Source organism: Podarcis erhardii, assembly GCF_964252035.2.
Source record: "Podarcis erhardii genome assembly, chromosome: 12".
Lineage (NCBI taxonomy): Eukaryota > Metazoa > Chordata > Lepidosauria > Squamata > Lacertidae > Podarcis > Podarcis erhardii.
In genome coordinates, this window is record NC_138513.1 from 34,381,260 (window position 1) to 34,403,266 (window position 22,007).

Consider the following 22,007-nt stretch of genomic DNA (forward strand, 5'->3'; position numbering starts at 1 on the left):
ATGGTTCTACTTATCTTGAGGTGAGTTCAAATTGTATTTTAAATTTGTTAGGTACCTAAACTGTATAGTAATCAAAATGACCAAAGTGTTACAGAAAAAGCTTCCGTTAAAATTATTTTATATTTGTGCATTTCAGTTCCCTTCTTTTATGTTTTGAAGCTTTATTTGCTATTTTTCATATTCTTTTTATTATTAACAATTTCTTGGTGATTTCTTCCTCAGTACTTCAACTGTCCTTTTGTTCTTTTATGTTTCTCATTCATGGATGTCATGTTCTTTGGAAGATTGTTTAGACCAAGTTAATGGCCTTTTAGACTTCCTCCATGTGAATAGGAGTTCACTTTTTGAATAATAAGAATTGTATGTCGGGGGGGGGGGCATCAGGATTTTAGAGATGCTTAGGTTAGGCATGGCCAAAAAAAGGTTGGGAACCACTGATCTACATCAAGAACAATGGGGACAAGGGAGCCATTAGGATCTCCTGAGGCAGTCACCTCACCCCGGTGGGCCTTGCTTCTTGTACAACCAGCCACCCCTGTCTTCTGAGGCATCTAGGTGGCCGCCATGACAGAACAGGGGGTCTGGCCTCGGTGGGACCCAGCAGGTCCTTCTTGTGCTAGTCAGAGATGGCAGCTCTCTCAGATCAGACCCCCTTCCACACCTCAGGGACATACAGGCAGTACAGTGGTACCTCAGGTTACATACGCTTCAGGTTACAGACTCCGCTAACCTCGGGTTAAGAACTTTGCTTCAGGATGAGAACAGAAATCGTGCTCCTCCGGTGGGAGGCCCCATTAGCTAAAGTGGTGCTTCAGGTTAAGAACAGTTTCAGGTTAAGAACGGACCTCGGGAACGAATTAAGTACTTAACCTGAGGTACCACTGTAGACCCTTCCAAGTGTCCCTATTTCCCAGGGACAGTCCTGGAATTCTGGAATGTCTTGCTTTTCCTCAGGATGTCTTTAATTTTCCTCAGAGAAATGCTGGAGTTGTTGGACGTCCCTATTTTCACCTGAGGAGAAATGTTTGGAGTTACGCAGCCACAGAGCCAAGGAGATAGGCAACAATAAAACCTTTATAAGTCACCCAAAGGCAGAAACTTTTAAAAAAATGTTTCATATTTTATTTATGTATATATATGTGTGTGTGTGTACTGTATCTTTGTTGTTGTTTAGTCGTTTCTGACTCTTTGTGACCCCATAGACCAAAGCACGCCAGACGCCAGACTGTATCTGTACTGTGTCTACATCACCTCCAACTTTTACATATATATATATATATATATATATATATATATATATATCCAAGTTTGTATATATAACATATATATATGTGTGTGTTGGAGGTGTAGACCGCTAAATAGTCGCTTTGCTCCAAGATATCCTTGGTTGGTCTCTGTTCTTCTCCGACCGATAGAAAACCTTAGTGGTCTCTATACGGGCTCCTTGGTGAACCTCATACAGGGAAAGGAACAAATTTTATTTCTATAACAGGCCACCCAGAGTGGCTGAGGTAACTCGTTCAGATGGAGGGGGTTGTTGTTAAGTATTTTCATCGGTGTGAGAGAGAGAGAGAGAGGCTGAGAGAAAAGTGGAAGACGTCTCCTGGAAGAGGACTGTGGGCTCTGGAGGTCGAGCAAGCAAACGCCCCCTCTCCCCCCCTCCGCCCTTAAACTGGCGCCCTCGCACGCCACGCTTCCCAACCGCCCTCAGCCCGCCGCTGGGGAGTCGGCGGCGGCCTCCTGGCCACGCCCCTTCCCCGCCGCTCACCGCGGCTCTGCCCACTCAGCACCTCGCTCCCTTTTCCTTTCTCCTGCGCTTACCCAGCCTCCTCCTCCTCCTCCTCCCCTCAGCCTCCCTTTCCCTTTAAAACTCGTGCTTCCCCTGCCCCCGCCCTGCGGCCGCGCGCGCAGGCGCGTTCTCTCTCTCTCTCTCATTCCCCTCCCGCCCCCACCACTCCACTCGCTCCCGGCTCCTCAGCGACTTCGCCTCAGCTCCGTCATTCTGCGAAGCCAGCAACCCAAAGCGCGCCTCCTGTTCTTCCCCCTCCTCGCTTCGAACTCCGGGCTTAATTGGCCCAGTCGGGAGCGCGCGCGCGGGCGCGCGGCGGCTGGTTTACTTTTCTTCAGGCGGCGGCGGCGGCGGCGGTGGAGGAAGCAGCAGCAGCAGCAGCAGCAGCAGCAGCTGGAGAAGTCACCGCCGAGGGAGGGTGGAAGGAGGAGGAGGAGGAAGAAGAAGAAGAAGAAGAAGAAGAAGAAGAAGAGTGTCGGGCGCGCATGTCTCGCTGACCGGCGCTGAAGAGGAACTCCCCCACCCCCTTCACCTCCCGATCCCCCCCCCAACCCAGCCCAACCCTGCTGGGCGCCCCCTCCTCGCGACGAGGATTTGACACGCCGAAGCTGGAGAGCCAGAGACCCGCGCCTGCCCTTCCTCCCACAGGTAAAAGCGCTTCTCTTCCTCCACACGCTCCCCAGCCCCACTCCTCAAAGTGCCCCCCCTCCTCAAACACAGCTGCCGCCCCCCTTCACTACGAAGCCCTGCTCTCGCCTCCCCCCCCCCCGCGCGTTGCCCACCATGATGCTTTATTGCCCAGGAGGCAGGACACCCCCCCTTAAACCAGCCCCCCCCAGTGGTTTCATTGGGTGGGGGTGGTTCCATCCAGGATTCTCCCCAGGTTCCAGTTAACCCCCCCCCCCAATCCTTTCTGTTTAGCCCATGTTTCGATGCTGGCAAAATAAGTATTTGCGCTAAGGAGTCCTCCCCACCTCACCTCCCTTGTTCCTTTTTTTTTTGCCCAGTTCTAGGGCAAATATTTCTCCTCTTCACCATCCCCCCTCTGCTCCTTGTGCTGAATTCTTCACCATCCATTCCTCTGCTTGCCAGGCTGCCCCCCCCCTTCAGTAGATTCAGAGAGTTGGAAGGGACCCCAAGGGTCTTCTAGTCCAACCCCCTGCAATGCAGGAATCTCTGCTAAAGCAACCATGACAGATGACCACCCGGCCTCTCCTTAAAAAACCTCATGACCATCCTGTTAATACCCTCTCGCCACCTTTTAGTTGGGAAGGGGGAAAGGTGGGTCTTGAACCCCCAATCCTGCTGGGCTCGGTTGAGGTGTTAATTCTGACCCACAATAGTGGCTTTGTGTGCTTCAGTACTGTATGTTGAGGCACCTGAACCGAATGGCTTCTGTTCCTTGGAGATACACTTATATGGCAGACACTCCTTTCCTTTTCTCATGCAGCACATCTCCTGTTTTAGGACCTCCTACCTCACCACAACAAAAATACTGCTGTTGCCTGTTCAACTTCCTGTGGCAGACGCCCCCTCTAAACTAGTTTTTGCTACAGCATCCCTGACCCACCCAAGCAATAGTTTCCATGTTCTGCTTTTATCATAGCTGTGTCGTGTCTAGTTCTAAAACAGGGCATGTCCCCTAATATATGACCCTTTCCACAGCCTTTTAGTCACTGGCCCTGATACTCTGCAGTAGGCAAACCCTCTGCACAGTGTCCTTCCGAAAGTTCTTAATCCTCTCAATAAGTCCTTTGTCCTCCTAGCTGCTCATAGTTTCTCAAAATATAGGCCGTCAGAAATGCTGTTTGGGTGCTTTATTGTGCTCATCGCTAACCTGACCTCATCAACTAAAGTTTTGTCCCCTGAAAGATCCACTTTATAAAAGAAATGGTACCACTCTCAAGTTTAGCTACACACACACCTCTTCCCAATATAACAAATATTCTCTACAATAATTCCATCACTCTGAGCCAAAGCTCTCGTTAGGATAACTATGGCAAGGACTGCCTTAGATGTGACCAACTTTCTATATGATTATCACTTACAGGAAATTATATGACTGTGTGTATGTGTGTATGTGTGTGTGCACGCACACACATGTCTGTGTCATCTAAGGTGATGGATAGACTGTTTTATCGCATGGAACTCTCATGTCATGCTAATGAAGGAAACATTGCATATTTGTAATGGCTAATAGCCACGTGTGTGGATTCTTACACCCAAGAGGTTCTGTATTGGAAATTCATCATGTAGAACTCAGTGTTTGTTCCCACTTCCTGAGAAAATCCTCCATATAATATACCACAGCCATCAAGTGTCCTGTCATAACTCAGTCATTACTGTCCTTCTGTGCTCTTGGTGTGCTGCTTTTCATCATCACCAGTAATACCCCAGTAACTTCTTCATTGCACCATACTACTGACTCAGCCAGATATATTTCTCTTCCTTAAAACAAAAGGCCATCCCCTTGAGATTTTTGCATTGTTCCCATCATTCTCCCTATTCTTGTTGCTTAGCCTTCTATTTTCATTGTTAAAATAAATGGAACCACCAGACCTATTTTTGAATCCAGTTTCTCCCAGGTTGCTCTGCTATTGCTGGTGTCACTGTCCCATTAGCATTTACCTTCTTTGTCCTAACTGCCCCTATTCCATATGCACAAAGTAAATTATCTTTTTCCTTCCAGTTAGCGAGAGAAATGCGTTATTGAGAAGTACAGCACCAATTGCTCTCCTTCATTATTACTGTCTTAAGTTCTCCAGAAGAGGAGGTGGTCAAGGAACTTCCCCCTTTCCTGCCCCTCACTCAAAACATGTAGCGAGAACAAGTCTGTAGGCTTTTGTATGCTTAGCAGCATCTTCTTTGTAGCAAAGAAATATCTCATACCTCCCACCCACTCCTTTTTCTGGAATGTCTCCAATATGTATCCCAGGCCTGCCTCAAGCCTCTCTTTTTGGTTGGAAAAAAACCACACCGTCTCCTTCCTTCCATCGTCCACTGTCTATGTTTCCCCTATTTCATTTTGCTACATTTTATGTAGCAAACCACCCTGGTTTTCTCTTGTTTCTGCCTTTCCAAGAAAGTGCCTGAGAAGGAGAGGATGTCACATTTTAAAAGTGTCCATTTCAACCTCTTGCCATTTCCACTACTGCATAATTATGTCTATGACATGTGGCTCCCCACCCCCTCTGGGGAAATAGAAAAATAAGTGACTTGTATGTATCTATTCTGTGTGTCTGTATCAGTCCAGAGCAGCTGCTTCAGTCTCTTTCTCCCCCTTCGCCCCCCGCCATACATTACAAACCTTGGCCTCGTTGGTTATAAACCATATTCCCCTGTTCTCCTACTCTCCCCTCCCCAATGTTTTGATCATTTCACCCTGATTGGCTTCTAATGAAGATGAAGTGAGGTAATGCTTGCTGCTGCTTTTCACGAACCCAGCAGAAATGTTCAATTCATCTTCGCTTATATGAAATTAAAGGCTGCTGTAGAAGACATCATCAGTGTCTTTCCTTGCCATTTGAATCCCAGTTTCTAAGGTTCTATTTATTCTTCCTTGAGTTGAGTGGGGAGTAAGGTAGAAAGGGAGAGGACTTGAAGCCCCAGTTCTGTGCATTTTTATGTAAGTTCGTAGACAGCCCAGATACTTTCATACTCATGTTTCTCCTTCATTATCTTGTAGTCTTGGAAAGACTTTAACCTCTCTGACCCTTGTGCATCCCTATGTGTTTCTCTTACCAGACGCTTAAAAGCCTTTCTCTGGATGTGGAGTAATTTAATAGAAAAGGGATTTAGGCAGTGTCTCTCCCCCCCCCCATTTTTTATGTTTATTGCACTATGACACAACCTTGAGGCTACTTGATTGTGTGTGGTATTAATAACGGCAATAAAATACTTTCCTACAGTGTCACTCTCCCCTGTTGATTTTCAGATTGTTTGTTGTTTTGTTTATTTTCTTTTCTTTTGACCACATGCAAAAGGTTAAACTTCACAGGCTAAATATGTTTTTATCCCAGTTATATTTAGCTCTAAGCACCTTCAAATAAAATATAACTTGACGTGTAGTTTAAATGTTTGCAGTATATACCATGGAAGTGTGTGTGAGAGTGTGTGTGTGTGTGTGAGAGAGAGAGAGAGAGAGAGACATCTCATGACAGATTAAAACATTTATTTTCTGTTGTAAAAACTGGCATTACTTGTTAAAGTAATGATATGTTATGGACTGCTGCTGTTATGCATTTATCTGATGAATGGTAACCTGAACTTCTGGAATACAATATAGTTCTTTTTCAACAGCAGTAATATTTATAGTACAATTGTTAGAGCAAACGTGTGCTTGGAATTCACTAAAAGGGTTACTGATGTTTTTCTGGTAAGTCACTCCGAAATATGTGCATGTTGTGCCATCATTCCTTTCAAAATGTGTTATGTAAAAGATCAATAGTTTTTAGGAAAGAATAGCTAAAATAGGAAGGCAACTCTGTAACCTTTCCTCATATTTTTTTTAAAAAATATTTTCTAGGGCTATCACTTGATTGATACAGTCTTAGCAGACTGAAATAAATTTGTATATGAGAAAATAGTTGTAAAGGAAGAAAAGCCATAATCTGAAGCACACAGAATAAGCTGTTGCATTCTCACACAAAGAGAATAACTCTTTTAAAGTGTTTCTTGTCGTTTGATTTGTCACTGATAGCTTGTGTTAACAATTATATTTAAAATCTGCCTCATTCATCTGCTGTGCCTTTGCAGTGGATCAAAATGTTTTTAATTTAATTGATTGACTTAAGTGTAGCCCAAATATTTCCTTTATTTTTAAAAAAATAAAATAAAACAAGGATTCAACTGATTCCTGTAACCCAAATCCTGTAACATTTTTGACATAAAAATGCTAGTCTTATGCTACTTTTTAATCAATGGTTGTAAAAAAAAATATATGTTGCTTGATCTGGTCATTGTTGCTTAATGTCTTAAATCCTAAGCCAATTTTGCTTGCAAGTAAGGGCTTGTACAGATGAGGCAGCTCAGTAGAAATTACTCACTTACTGACTTCCAGGTACCGTACTATTGGTGCCCACATCGTGGCAAAATCAAAAGACATCATAATCCAACAAGGAGCGGGGATTGCAGTGTATGTGTTTTTAGAGAAATACTGTAATCTAAATTGCTCCCCCTGCCTCCCTGGGCAGTATTTTGTATTTGTGGCAAATATTGCAGGATGTTTACAAATTGCCTATTGTTGTTTCTCACCATGAGTAAGAGGGGCAGTGAAAGAAGTGTACTGTCTTGCTGTGGGAGAGGAGACGATGCTAGATTTTTCTTGCTTGACCCATATCCATCATGGCTGGCAATAGCTTGCTGTGAAGAAACAGTGGCCTGGTTCCAAAAGTTAATTTCCTCATCTTATATAGGGTATTTTTATCCTGTCTTTCAATCTCACAAAAGATTCCCAAGGTGGCTTTCCAATTAAAACATAAGTCTTAAAGAAAAGAAAATGGCAGAATCTGCCTAAAATCGGATTAAAATTAACAGTGATAAAACACTTGTAAGAGGAAACATTACAATTCACTTAGATAGGCACCGTTTCCATATACGTTGCAAGAAGCTCTTGTAGATTACTGATTTTTATAAAAAAAAAAACTATGTCCTTCTGATTCTATATGAAGGTTGCAAATTTCACTGTTTTAACCAAAGTGGAAGAGCAGTTGGTGGTACTGTTGATTCAGACTCTTATTGGTGAAAAGGATTTTCTGTATCTGCTTCCACCTGGTTTCTAACCAGGTTTTGGGAATAAGACCCACTTTACTGTTCTTGTAAACTCTTTTGCTTTGAGGAAAAGTTAAGAGGCATGTTCCTGTTTACTCTTAAGAACTTTCTGATAAAGCAATCATACCCTTCTGGTTTAGCCTCAGGTGCTGGGAGCTGGAGTCAATACATTGCAGTTGCTCTGTTATTTCCCAAGTACATTTCAGAGGCTGGCACTGGGAGATTACTATTTTACTGTATGCAGAGTTATTCAGATCCTTGTTGCTACAGGGTTCCACATTCGTGTGTACCTTATGATGTAATTAACGGTCCTCTCTACCAGTTTTTGGAGGGACCAGAAAGGGGCTTAAATCCAACAAAGTCCATCAGATTGGATAGTCTGCACATTATTCACATGATTCCCCAACCAATACAGCTTGTTACATCTATGTACCTCATGATCTCATTATTAGTCCAAGGAAAGAGTTTTGGGGTTGCCTTACTAAAAGCTCTTGCAGTTGTGAGTAAGACAGGCAATTTTGGAAATGCTACAACATTGTAAGACGTCAAGATGGCAAAAACTTTTGTATCATGACATGCATTTTTTGACACTTGCTCTTGGACTATTGGGTTTAAAGATAAAATAAAAACCAAATGTGCCCACCCCACCTCCCATTCAAATCAGAACCACAGGTGAGACTTAAGCTTTTCCTCCCCTACAGTGTTTTTGGATATATCACCCCTGTGTGGCAACTTGTAATAGTCAAACTCCCCCAGGTTTACAGGGGTGTCCAGAGCTAAGTCTTGTCCTTGTTGGATGAATTTTAGTTGTTCAGGCATGAGAATGTTATGTACAATATTATTAGACACGTACAGCCTGCCACCTGCATGCTTGACCTTTGCTTCTCTTGGCTCAGTGATGGAATGACTGTCTCTAACCAGGAGCTGGAAAATGCTCCTTATGAGACTGAGTTGCCCTTAAGGAGGCAGTTGTGAGGCAGAAAAAAAATATTCCTGGACCTGGAAGGTTGTAATCGGTGTTAGAAACTGAGATGTGAAAGCTAGGAGCTAAATGGCACCTTAAGCATAGGTTATGGGCACAACAACGGAATGTCTAGGCACCTTTTTTATAACAAGAATACAAAGCAGAAAATGAATGAACTCCGTTTCTTTCACTCTGCAGTTTTAATCTGAAATCTTAGGCACAGTGCTGTGCCCAGAGCTCAGAAACTGCTTGTGCTAATGAAATCCTGTTGCAAAATGTGCCTAGAACAATGGGAGTTTCGAACGCTGGTTGTAATAACTACCAGCTTGCTAAATTTCTTTTCCAAGGAAACAGTTTAAGAGCCAGGGAGATGGTGCAATTCCATTATCACTTGGAAGAGACTAACTATTTGGACCCATTTTGTTGAGTTTTAGACCCAATTTTGGCTTTGAAAGCACTTTAGCCATCCTGATACATTATCTGTGCTGGGGAAGAGACAGGATGAATGCAGCTCTTTTACTCATCTGCATCTCTTAGCAGCTTTTAATACCATCATGGTATCTTTCCAATAGGCTGTCTTGGGTTGTATCATATTTTATCTTTATGATGCTTTATTTTGAAGTTTTTGTAAGTTGCCCTGTTAAATTTTACTGATGGGTAGAATAGAAGTTCTGTTAATAAATAAAAAATAAATCCAGTCAAAATAAAAATAAAGCTCAGTCAAAAACTGATCTATCCACTGTTCTACCCTGCCTTCCTATAAAATTAGAATTGGTATTGCTCAGTCTTAAAGTAGTCCAACTTGTACCCTGCTGTGCAGTTTGAGATTCTTGGCTTTTATATATTGCTATATTAATGTCCCTTGTAGATTACAGATCTAACCAAAGTTAAAACATACTGTATTTACTATGTTTCAGTAATAACGTTAAGAATATGTTTAAATGCTATGATCTGAAATAGCTTAACTTTAGTTGGATTGTGCCCAGGAAGTTTTTAAAAATACTGTACCAGATTGTTGTAACTAATGCAGGTTGATCCTAAGCATGTTTATTCAGAAGTACCATTGTGTCCAGTAGGAGAAAGTGTACATAAGATTGTAATCTTGGTGTTATTTAAAGGTACTGTAGGGCTTCCATCCAAATTTAAGTGAATCTAAATCTCTACATTTTTAGGCCTTTCTTTTAGGTGCCAGCTTCTTGCTGTTTGCAGCTGTGAGTTTAAGGCAGACATGTGAGAGATATTAAAACACTAGGTTTTACATATAGAGTACTGTACTAGGTTGAAGATTATTGATCAAGTGAGGCTGCCTTCTAATTTCAGGTGCATGTTACATGAACACACTCAGAATCATGCTTTTTATTACTTAGGATATTCTGAGGGCTATCTCCTAAAAATAAAATAAAAACAAAACAAAAACAAATTGAAAAGAGTCTTCACCATAGAAGAAGTTGAAGAAAGAGTCTGGAGATTAGCATAGGTATTGGCTTGTGTTGAGTATTAAGTTAGGTCAAATCTTTTTGCTCTTATTTGAGGAAAGAGAATCCCTGTACATGTTATCCCAAAGAATGGAAAATAGTCTATTTGATTAAGGAAATAGATTAGGGTTGCTATATTTCAGAAAGTGACGGACGAAAAAGTTGTCAACCCTAAAATAGATAAGGTGATTATTATAAGTTACTTGCTAAAACAATAACTCTGTAGTGTTACTTCAGGCTTCTAATTTATATATTTAGCATTAGCTCTCCTTTCATTACCCTTCTTTTCACAATAGTTGCTTATCCTATCTGAATTTTTTTGTTTTTTTATCTAATACAAGTGAAGACATATAAGGATAAAAGTGGAATGCATATAAATGAAGTATTTTTCACATTGTGACATTGGAACAAAAATCCCAAGATTATTATTGAAGAGTTTTGTTCACTTTTAAAAGCAGCATTACAAAGCAGTATACGAACAAGAGCAAGGCAAGATGATCCTTTACAAACCCTGGCCCCAAAATGTAAAGATCAAGACCAACACTTCAAATTATGACCAGAAGTTTAATGTGGCTGGTGCAGTTGGTTTAAAATTGGTGTTAGGTTCTCAAATTTCCTTGCTTTCCACCATGTCCTTGCTTCCCAGCATCTGGATCATCTTAAGAGGCAACCCCATGTGCATTGTAGGTATGCTTGGAGATAACTAGTATGTGGATAACTTAGGCCAATGTGTGACTCCCGCTTATAGGGTTGCAGCCAGCATACAAGCTGGACTTGCTGCCTGTGTCTCACTAGACAATTACAAGTTTACAGCAGCTTTGCTAACCTGGTACCATCCATAGGTTTTGAATGATAATTCCATTGCCTGCCCATGATGGAGGGGAGTTGTCCAACACACCTGGAGATTGCCAGGTTGGGAAAAGCCGGTCTTGGAGTACCCCAAACTTCCCAACTCACAGATTTTTTGTCTTCCCAAGATGAATTTCAGCTTCGGCTACCCAGATACATTTCCTAAAAATTCTGTTGCCTCCCTTGGATTCTTAGGTTGAAAAAAAGTGATGCAGCTGTATGTCATCTGCATGATAGTGACATCACAGTCCAAACCTCTGGATGCTTTCCCTCTCCCAATGGCTTCATAATTTGTTTGGATGAGTAATAACCAAAGCTATGATTTTATTTATATTGCTTGTTTGTTTTCCATTTAGAATCTAAGATGTCCACTGAAGGGCAAAGAGTTGACGATAGTCCAAGCACTAGTGGAGGCAGCTCTGATGGAGATCAGCGGGAAGGTGTTCAACAAGATCAAGAAAGAGAACAGGTTCAGCCCAAGAAAAAGGAGGGCAAAATATCTAGCAAAACAGCTGCTAAACTTTCAACTAGTGCTAAAAGGTACTTGCTCTCTGTGGACTTTTTCTCTACCTTTCCTGTTAATTAACATTATTAGTAGGCATCTATTCACCTGCTGACTATTTTATTACTCCACAGGGTTGTATGTTTGTGTTAGCCTTAGTATGATCACTGGTTGGTTGACTCACTGGTTCTTAATCCAAATGGCTATAATAATAGTTTATGTAAATGCACTGACATTCCTATATTGCTATTAAAATTGAGGCAGTTTTGTACCTTTATACATAGATACGCACACTTGCGTTTATGTGATTGACTAGTTTTCAGATTTGTTGGCATAAGTCAAGGTTAATTAGCTAAAAACATTTTGGATATTTCAGCAGTTCAGTGTGATAGAATGCTATAGTAATACTTACTGCTGTAAAATATGATGTTTTCCTTTGCTTGCTTGGTTAGGTAAAATGTCAGTATGACTGAAAATGCATTTTCATTTCATAGTGTTAAACGGCAGACTTCCTTAGTACTTTTGGCTTTCTCGTTCCCAAGAGAGAAGGTAGATTTGGAGAACAGCTACTTAAGAGATCTTAGGCTGTTGCATCAGTCACTTCATGAGAACGATTGGTGTGCTTGGACTCTGCACAGATGGAGCCTGCATTAATAGTTTCCCTGCAAGCACATGGCAGCATAAGCCTGAAATGAAGAATTCAAATTCTATTTCTGGGGAACTCAAACCAGTCATGGATTTAAAAAACAAAAACCTATCTAAAGTATAGTCCTACAGACATGAAAAACTCAGGGCAATTGATTGCTTTGGCATCTAACAGTGTGACTGGTTAAATATATAATTAATTGTTAAGTGTACCAACTGCATTGTGATATTACTGCTTGCTTTTCTATTGCTCCATGTTACTGAGTCGTTCTTCATTCTGGCAACACCAGTTTTGTCTAAAACATTGTTAGCGTTTCCTCTGCTCGTTGTAGCTACTCCATCATGCACATGAAACACTGCATGAGTAGCTACTACTTGGTTCACTTCGTTGTGTGCAAAATATTCCTCAAAACTCTGTGTATGGCAACCACTGAATAGAATATATGCAAATGCACATTAAGATTCCTGTGGATTTCTCAGTTGATAGTTTTATATGCCCTTTAAATAATGCTCATTCTCAGTCGTCTTATATTTCGGGTTGTTTTAGGGCAACAACGTATGCTTTTAATGCTTGATCCACAACTAGCCTGAAATGATCGCAGGGAGAGCAAATGACTTGTTTCTTAAAAGGAAACAACGTTTAAAACAATGGGCCAAATGACATTCATAGTGTATTCCTATTGTTGATAGTGTTTCTTACTGTATTCTCATGGCTTGTTTATACCGTTGTAAACTGACTGGTATGGATTACGCCTATAATTTGTTTATTAAATCATGTTTATTTTGCTCTTGTTGAGGACTGAGGAATCCTTCTCCAGGGTAGCTTTTCAAACACCAATATATAAGCCAGAAAATATATTTGTTGGGGGGAAGCAACAGTGTAACACAGATAAAGGTAGCATAAAGCATTGGACAGTTCACAACTCCCTTACACAGCAGTTTTTGCAAGTCTGGTCAAGGTGTCCATTGCAGCACCTTCATATATTTTATGGGATTATTTCAGTTTATGTGCCCTGATGATGTGAACAAGACATTTGCAATGATGTGACCAGCTTCTTACTTAATTGACCTCTGTTCATCCTGGCTGGTGAAAGACAGTCAGCCGGGTGGGATGTCTGACCGGCTGGGTCCAGGGTGTTGTGAACACATCTCAACTTAATGGAGTGGTGCTTGCTGCTCTTAAACAAATACTGGTAACCTCAAAACTTGATTATTGCAGTACATTCTATATGGGGCTTCCCTTTGTGCCTGGTCCAGAAGCTCCAACTGCTGCAAAATGCTGCAGCTAGACCATTGATTTACAACGATCTTAACCATATGAGTCTAGGGTATCTTAAGGATCACTTGATCCCTTATAAAAAGGTGAAAGGCCCCAGGACAGTCCAGTCAAAGGCAACTGTGGGGTGCGTCACTCATCTCACTTTCAGGCCGAGGGAGTTTGCATTTGTCCACAGACAGCTTTCTGGGTCCTGTGGCCAGCATGACTAAACTGCTTCTGGTGCAGCGGAACATGTGATGGAAACCAGAGTGCACCGAAATGCCATTTACCTTCCTGCCGGAGCAGTACCTATTTATCTACTTGCACTTTGATGTGCTTTCGAACTGCTAGGTTGGCAGGAGCTGGGACAGAGCAACGGGAGCTCACTCCGTCACAGGGATTCGAACCGCCAACCTTCCAATTGGCAAGCTGATCCCTTCTATCCCAGCCCAAACACAGAGATCCTGGGTGGAGTCTCTTTGTTGGTCTCCTGTGGCTCAGATGCATGGCCAGCAACTACTAGAAGACATGTATTCAGTGTAATGCGCCCCAAACTGCAGCACTTTCTCAGCTGAGATAAGGAAGGCACTCTCCTTGCTGAACCTCAGACCCATGATTAAAACTTTCTGTCCCAGCAGGCATTTTAAGTAGCGTTCAGGTTTGTGATACATTTTTATTGTCTCATTTTCTGAGACAATAAAATGTCTTAAATGTCTTAAATAGATAAATAGTACTGTGCATAATGTAGGAGCTAGCTCAGTTGGTAGAGCAAGGTCGTGGGTTTGAGCCCCACTTTGAGCAAAAGATTCCTGCATTGGAGGGGTTGGACCAAATGACCATTGTGGTCCCTTCCAACTCTACAGTTCTGTGGTTCTATTTTAACTGTATAATACTACATACACCTGTGAGTAAGTCCTATTGAACTCTGTAGGCTTTTTGAGTAAGCAAGCATAGATTGGATCTTAAGTCTTTTTAACAGGTTAAGTTGGCATAGCCTACTGAAAAGATGAAATGTTTTCTTTAAAAGTTTTGTTTTGCATAACAAAACACATTCATTTAGTGGCAATTACTGCTAACAGCATAAGAATGACAGTTTGCAAAAGGCTTGGAAGTTACATGGACTTATTGCTTATGGTTTCACAGACAGATTTTTCCCTGCCTCTTCAATTTCTCATCAAAAAGGTTTTGCAGGTTTTTAAAGCCCCACAAACACACTGTTTGGCAAGAGAAACATAATACAACAGAAGAGGGCACCTACAAGAAACTGTGCTTTTGTCATACAATATCTGAACAATTATATTTTGCCTAAATTTATAATGTAATGTTTTTCTTTTTAAACGACTGTATATGTGGAGAGACACTTTTGTCTGTAATGGTCTCAGTAATGCTAATATCTTTATGAAAATGTTGGCATACCTATGTTAACTACAGCAAATATTTCATTCTAAATATAGTTTTAATAATCTTGTAGATTGAGGAGTTAACTGAGCCAGAAGAGAAGATGAAACAGCTGGAAGTTATGTTAAGCTTTGTTCAAGATGCACTAGTTTATGCCCCAAACAGATAGCACTTGAAAGCAAAAGCAATTTCTAAACTAATTACTATTACCTGTACCTCAGACACAGACTATTTTCAAATGAAAAAGAAGACATTCTTTTAAAATCCATGCACTCATGTTAAGTTAAAGTACAGATTTTTAAGAATAAATGTGTTTTTAAGATTAAGGGTAGCAGAATTTTAAATAATGGTTATCAATTACTTTTGACTTGAATATAATTGTACCAACAGCACTAATGGTGGCTTATCCACTTAGCCCATATGGTTGATCTTGTATTCCTATTTTGTGCCCTAGCTACTGGAGGTTTGTTATATGTACATTTTCAGATTATGACTGTTTATAACTCTACCAACCAAAGAGCACAGACAGACATTGCATTCCATTATATGTAGAGATGATATTATGCCAAGTACTTATTAGCCTTAGCTTCTGAAAAGTTACTGGCACTTAAAAGCCCAATCCGCTGTTTTTGAAAAGGCCTTACTTCCAAATAAGTGTGCAAAGGATTGCATCCAGAGCCTTCAAATTGATGATCTTGCTTAATATCTTTGTGTTATGTTGAGAAACGGCTAAATATAAATGCCTTGTTTCTAAACAGATACCAGTCTGCAATGCTTTGATTTTATTTTATTTTTTGTAAAAAGGCAGAGTATATGTGCTAAGCATGAATGAAGAATTGTGCCCTGCATACCGAAAGTGTTGTATTTGTAGCCAGATTCAATAATGATTCTATTTAATTGCAAACCAGTATGTTTTGTTGTAGCACCCTGCTAATACTCATGCTTGTTCATAAAATATACAAAAATTTAAATGAAAAAAGATGATGTGCAGCCATAACTGTATTATATAATTATTAATATAAAACTATGAGGCTCCAACGAAGTCCTACTTGGAGTAGACTCTTTAAAATAAGTGGCCATGGCTAATTTAAATCCATTGATTTCAATGGCTCTACTCTCAAGTATGAATTGGTTGCATACAACCCTTGATTGATAAATACTAGTAGAAAATCCATCCAGTATGAAGGGAGGTGAATGGAAGGATGGTTAGAGAGAAGAGAAGGCCTTTCAAAGAGTCCTGGGGGTTTGCAGCCCAGCCCTCTGCAGGATCTCTGCTGATAGGGGCTGGGACACCCAGTGTCAAAAGTTTCACCACCATTGGTGTTTCTGCAAGGGCACTGCATGGGATTTAATGACAGCTACCTTCGGATGCTGTTCGAGTAGAGGTATCTTTTAAGCTACTTCTATGAAATGCGACTGAGTTTATTTTCCTGGTGCTAACGAATGCTCCCTGTTGCTATTCATTCACAGCATCAGGGGGTGAGTTGTTTGTGTAAATTCAATATTGAGTGATCACCGTAGTCGGGATCAGCAGGACACAGCTGACTTCCTATGGTAAGCGTGGGGTGGCAGTCTCTCTAATTTTATGTTATGCCATGTTCCCCATCAATAGCAGCTATTTTTTATTGGTGCCCCCAGCATTCTCTCAGAATTTGAAATGTGCCCAATGATCCCAAAAGGTTTGGTGACCCCCAGTGTAAAGGCTATCCATTTCCCAGCAGTTGGTGACCCCAGTTGGAGTGTGCAGTAGATTCAGCCCCTTCTCAACCATGTCCTAAGTTACAAACTATTTACTTACTTTTATACAAGTTTACTGTATGGCCATTTCATAGAAACTTGGATTTGCCATGGAATATACATTAAACAGGAAATTTGAAGCCACATCTACACTTCACATTTTAAGGGTACCTATAAAACATCTTAGGAATATGCCTAAAAGTAGTCTGTTTGAAGACATGTATTTGGCTATGTTCTTGTTCCCATCTACATAGCCTATCCTGGTGTCTGTTTCTTAGTCACACTAGAGCAGAGCTTTCCAAACTGTGTTGCGACACGTTAGTTTCTCAGCTGCAGTGTGTCATGTGAGCACTCCTCACGCTCCTCCCAGGACTAGAAAGGGGTTAATTTAACCTCCAGTTTGCTAGCAAAACTGAATTACTGTGTCGTAACATGGTGCATGTCTAAAAAGTGTGTTACCAACATGAAAAGCTTGGAAAGCTCTGCACTAGCATGTGCTAGAACCTTCATGATTGAATGCAGAAGTATATTTATAAAAGTAATTTGCAGTGATCAAGGGTTATAAATATCTACATACCCTCTGTTCTAATGTGTGTTTTTTTCCATTAATGGTTAAGTTTTAGTTCAGCGTTGTCCTGTACAGTTATGTTAAAGGAAGGAAGAAAAAAACCTGAAAGCAAGCTAGATGCCATTGTTAAATACCTGGTGGAACTAGAATGAGATAGGATTTTTAAAGTCCTTTTTTCCTTCCCCTTGTGAGATCGAGTATTAGCCAGAGAGGAAGATCTGTTTTTGTTTAAAATACAGTTTTGTTTTTCTTGGTATCTGCAGCTGTGCTTATTTGGATGACATCTGAAAGGCAGAATTCTTGAGTTTCATTACGTTTCAAATTCTGTTGAATATATTGAGGTCTAGTTGTAAATGGAAATATACGAGTCCAGTAAATAACTTCAGCGGCATACACTTAAGTTTTATAGACACATTTGCACATCACACTGAACCATAGTTCAAGCTTAGCTATGGTTCAACCTGAACAAGCAGCATGCTAATGCATGTTGCTCAGAAGTTTCTGTTTGCTGTTCTTCTGCTCCAGGAGCAATATCCTACAAGCCTTGCCTTGTCATCTGAAGCCAAGCTTATGGTTTGTTGCCCTCCCAGCAACCCAAGCCAAGAACAAACCTTTGTCGTTTATGGTTGCCAGAGAGGGGAGACTTCTAAGCATTAGCACACTGCTCATTAATGTTAAACCATAGCTAAACATTATCTACGGTTTAATGTGACTTGTGAATCAGGGCATGCTATACAGTGGAACCTTGGGTTGCAGGTGTAATCTGTGGTGGAGGCACGTCCGCAACCCGCAGCGTCCGCATCCTGAAGTACCGCGTATGCGCAGGCGCGATTTGGCGCTTCTGCACATGCACGAGCAGCAAAACCCGGAAGTAACCCGTTTCAGTACTTCCGGGTTTCCCGCAGTCCACAACCCGAAAACACGTAACCTGAAGCAGCCGTAACATGACATATGACTGTATACCAAAGAGGTTTTCCTGTTCTGCTGGGTTAATTATGTGCAGCTTTTCACACATACACATACAGAATGCAAGACTTGTGGGTCTTTTTTTAAAGAGAATATAATTTTATTAATTTGTAGTAAAATAACATGGATCACTTCCAACAAAACCTGTACAGTGTTGTGTGCTTATATTAATCACATACAAAAAGAAAAGTTGAACTGGGACAATGTCAAATAACTGAATCCTTGAATGCATTCTTCACATTAACACATATCCATGTGTGGAATTCGTGGTTGCTTATCTATTATTTAGTTTAAATGTATTCAGCTAGAACAGTCTCTTGAAGAATTCCATTTCTCAGCCATATACGAAAGTGCCAGCAAAAAGCCTGCCATTTATAAAAAACAGCAAGCTTTAATATTTCTCCAAAGTCATGTTTTAAAGGGTACTTTATTTTTATTTAATAGATTTATATCCTGCCCCCAAATATAATTGTTAAGGATGGGTTCTGTAAACTTCCATTAAAATAACATTATAAAATACATAAAACGACTATAAAAATAAACTGCAGATGATGCAGCATAAAACCAATGCAAATTCAGATCCAAGAGTTTTTGAAACATTTTTGAAAATGTACTGAGTGCTTCTTCTCTTCTGAAATCTTGAAATAAGAGTAGCTAAAGAATCCTGATAATATATATTGCTTATGCTTTCCTGTGTGAAACCAGAAAATGCACATACAGCAGTTGTTAGTCCTTTCTTTCGGGACCATGGGTAAAATGTACAGGCTGGCACCTTGTAAATTGAGAATACATTCTCTCACGCATACACTTACTGCCAAGAGCATATTTGTTCAGGGACTGCGTAGACACTGTGCCACGAAACTGATCACTTTGAATAACCAAATATACTTGGCCAGATAACCTGTCTTATGATAAATACCATGTACAGGAATATTAATTTGGATGATCAAATATTTTCAGTTTCCCAGCATCAATTGGACAAGCAGTAGAAAACACAAAGAACTCATTTTACAGCAGCTGCAGTCTGCAGGAAAATTTCTCCTGAAAGTCCAAAAGATCTCAGAAACCCACTCCACAGTAACTCAGAGCAGAGCTTTTAGTGTGGCTGCCCTGTTTTGTAAAAGAGGTCCAACAGACTTTCCCAGCTGATTAAATGGGTCTCTTGTCATGAGCGTTTATTTTGTATTGGCTGTTTCTTTTTTGTATTTAACAGTTTAATTTTTTTGTTCCTTTTTGCTGTTTTTGTTGTACATCACCTTGAGACAATTGTGTAGAAGGAGATACAATGAATAATGTTCTTAATGAAGTTTAGTTTCTGCAACCAGTGGGACTTGAGCTAGAATCCTAAGTGTGGTTTCTTGGAATGAAGCCGTATTGAAGTTGATTTACATAACAGTTACAATTAAGTATTTAAATGTGCTATTTTAGCAGGAAGTGTTGCCAGGGTACATGTCAAATTCCTGATATCTAAACCATTTTTCAGGCTTTTATTGATACTTCAGAAAGTGGAAGCTGGGGAAGGGTGTGCCAGATTCTACTCCTTGATTTGTTAACCATGCCTACCAGATATAAATGTTATATTGCTCCATCCCCCCCCCACTAAGTCACAGTGAATATACAGTCGTACCTCCTTTTGCATCCGGGATCCGTTCTGGAGCCCCGGACGCTTGAAGAAAGAGGCACTCGACAAAGTGCCTCTCTGCGCATGTGCGATGTAGTGCTTCTGTGCATACGTGAGCAGCAAACCTGGAAGTAACCCGTTCTGGTACTTCTGGGTTTGCCGCAGACGTTGGATGAAATGGACTGTAAATGGGGCAGACGCAAAAGGAGGTACGACTGTATGTGCTCAATGAGTTGCATCCGTATTCAATTAGTTGCATTTAGTTCCTGCTGAAATAAATAGGACTTAAGTAATTACTCCCTACTTCACATTGTAGGTTTCCAGAAGAGAGCAAAACATCTTCTGGCACCTTAAAGACTAACAAATGTATTACGGTATAAAGTTTTGTGGAGTACAGTTCACTTTGTCAGATGCATGAAATATTATCTCTCTGTGTGTGTGTTTCTTTTACACATACACGGTGGTGGTGGTTTTAAATAGTGAGGTTAGAAAGAAATGAAATGAATAGATGTGCCAGCATTGATAATTATTAACAGTGGCTATTCACACAAAAATGGATGAAGTGGGCTGTAGTCTATAAAAGTTTATGCTATAATGAATATGCTAGCTGATTCCAGTGAAGTGCAAGTGCAACTACTTTAGTCTTGATCCAACCAATTTTGTGTAAATGGATCTTTTACTTTGATTGTGTTGCAGTATCTAAATTATCATAGTTTTAGAAAATCAGATTCTTTACGTTATGGCAGATGGGCAGACTGTAAACTTTTAGCTCTGTAAACATGTTGATTCATTACCACTTGCATAGCATTTCTCAGCTAGGAACCCATTTTTCTTTCTAGGTGGCTTAGTCATACACATTGAACATCTAAAAATACTGAGTAATGATGTAAGATTAGCTCAAGGTAATCCAAATGTGTAGTCCATTTGCCTTTTTGGAATTAAAGCATGTCCTGTCAGAGTAACACAATTCTTTTTATCTTTATCTTGGGAAATCAGGTTTTTGTGCTTGTACACTGTCTTTATAGGATTTGTTGTGCTTTGCAAGGTATATGTGTGCTCAGAATTCACCTCCTTGGATAAAGCATATGTTTGAGCAAAGGGAAATTGTTATACAGTATAGATTTTTTTGGGGGGGGATTGAAATGCAAGAAATGAGGCAAGTAGCACATAAATCTGGAAAGCATGTTGAGGCAGTGCTTGCATTTATTTCTGCTTGTGTTTGTATACACACACACTGATTGTGCCCATGTCCATTTTGCATGCCAACTCTGCCTACCCACCATGTCCCCTCATAGCTCCTACTAAAAGGTAAAGGTAAAGGGACCCCTGACAGTTAAGTCCATTCGAAATAACTCTGGGGTTGCAGCACTCATCTCGCTTTACAGGCCAAGGGAGCCGGCGTTTGTCCACTTCCGCAGACAGTTTTTCTGGGTCATGTGGCCAGCATGACTAAGCCGCTTCTGGCGAAGCCAGAGCAGCGCACAAAAATGCTGTTTACCTTCCCACTGGAGCGGTACCTATTTATCTACTTGCACTGCGTGCTTTCAAACTGCTAGGTTGGCAGGAGCAGGGACCAAACAGCAGGAACTCACCCCATTGCAGGGCCTCGAACCGCCAACCTTCCGATCGGCAAGTCCAAGTGGCACAGTGGTTACACCACAGTGCCACCCACGTCCCTAGCTCCTACTAAACTCACCCAAATTCCTTATGCTTGCCACTCAGTAACAGGAAGTTATTTCTTCCTTTTGCTACCCACTCCACCTATCTGGGCAGCCAGCTCATCTGCCTGCTGCTCATTCACTCCTGCCTGCCTGCCTGGGCTGCCTGCTTCCAGGGAGTGGGAGCACAAGGGGCAGAAATACTTTCTCCCCTCCATCTCCCTGCTTTGGCTGAAGCAAGAAAGCCTGCAGTTTTGAAGTGCAGCCTTTATTCTCTCCTTGGCAGCAGCAATGTGGCTGCTGTTCCCTTTTAGTCCTCTCCTCCCCAGCCCACAGGATAGTTGATGGTATGTGGGTCGTGGAGCAATGGGGGAGATGAAAAATCTACTGAACTGCTGGCATTGGCTTCTTGGTAAGCTGTTATGCCTTTTGTCTGGACTGATTTTTAAACCTTGGAAATTTTTAAACAGAAACTTTGGTTCTGTTGGGTTGTTTTCAAAAATGAAAACTGCAAACATATTTTGGGGGGGGGGGTTATTTGAAGTGTGAGTCCCCCCAGCCAATTAGGATCAACATGTAACTTAATTTTTTGTGGCATATTTCCTGTACCATAAAAACTTAGTTTTTACACACTGGTGTTAATTTTTTAAAAGTTAATAAATTGGAGGAAAAAGTAACTCTCTCCCTTTAACTTCTATCTCTTTTCTCTTAAGAATTCAGAAAGAACTTGCAGAAATTACATTAGACCCTCCTCCAAACTGTAGGTAAGTTTTGAAATGGATTTTATTTATTTGGAATATATTTGAAA

The 22,007-nt window shown here is 40.9% G+C and overlaps 1 protein-coding gene across 2 annotated transcripts in view; it reads left to right on the plus strand.

The window, feature by feature from the left end:
* The first annotated feature begins 1,919 nt into the window (after positions 1-1,919).
* Positions 1,920-22,007, plus strand: part of LOC309325694 (ubiquitin-conjugating enzyme E2 E2) — a 127,281-nt gene continuing 107,193 nt past the window's right edge. The window contains exons 1-3 of one of the 2 annotated variants that reach the window (XM_081833952.1): positions 1,925-2,437; positions 11,203-11,386; positions 21,913-21,963. In XM_081833952.1, coding sequence (XP_081690078.1) covers positions 11,211-11,386; positions 21,913-21,963 — 227 coding nt within the window. In that variant the 5' untranslated portion in view covers positions 1,925-2,437; positions 11,203-11,210. Of the gene's footprint in view, positions 2,438-11,202; positions 11,387-21,912; positions 21,964-22,007 lie in introns of both variants that reach the window. The other variant, XM_081833953.1, reaches the window with a different exon arrangement.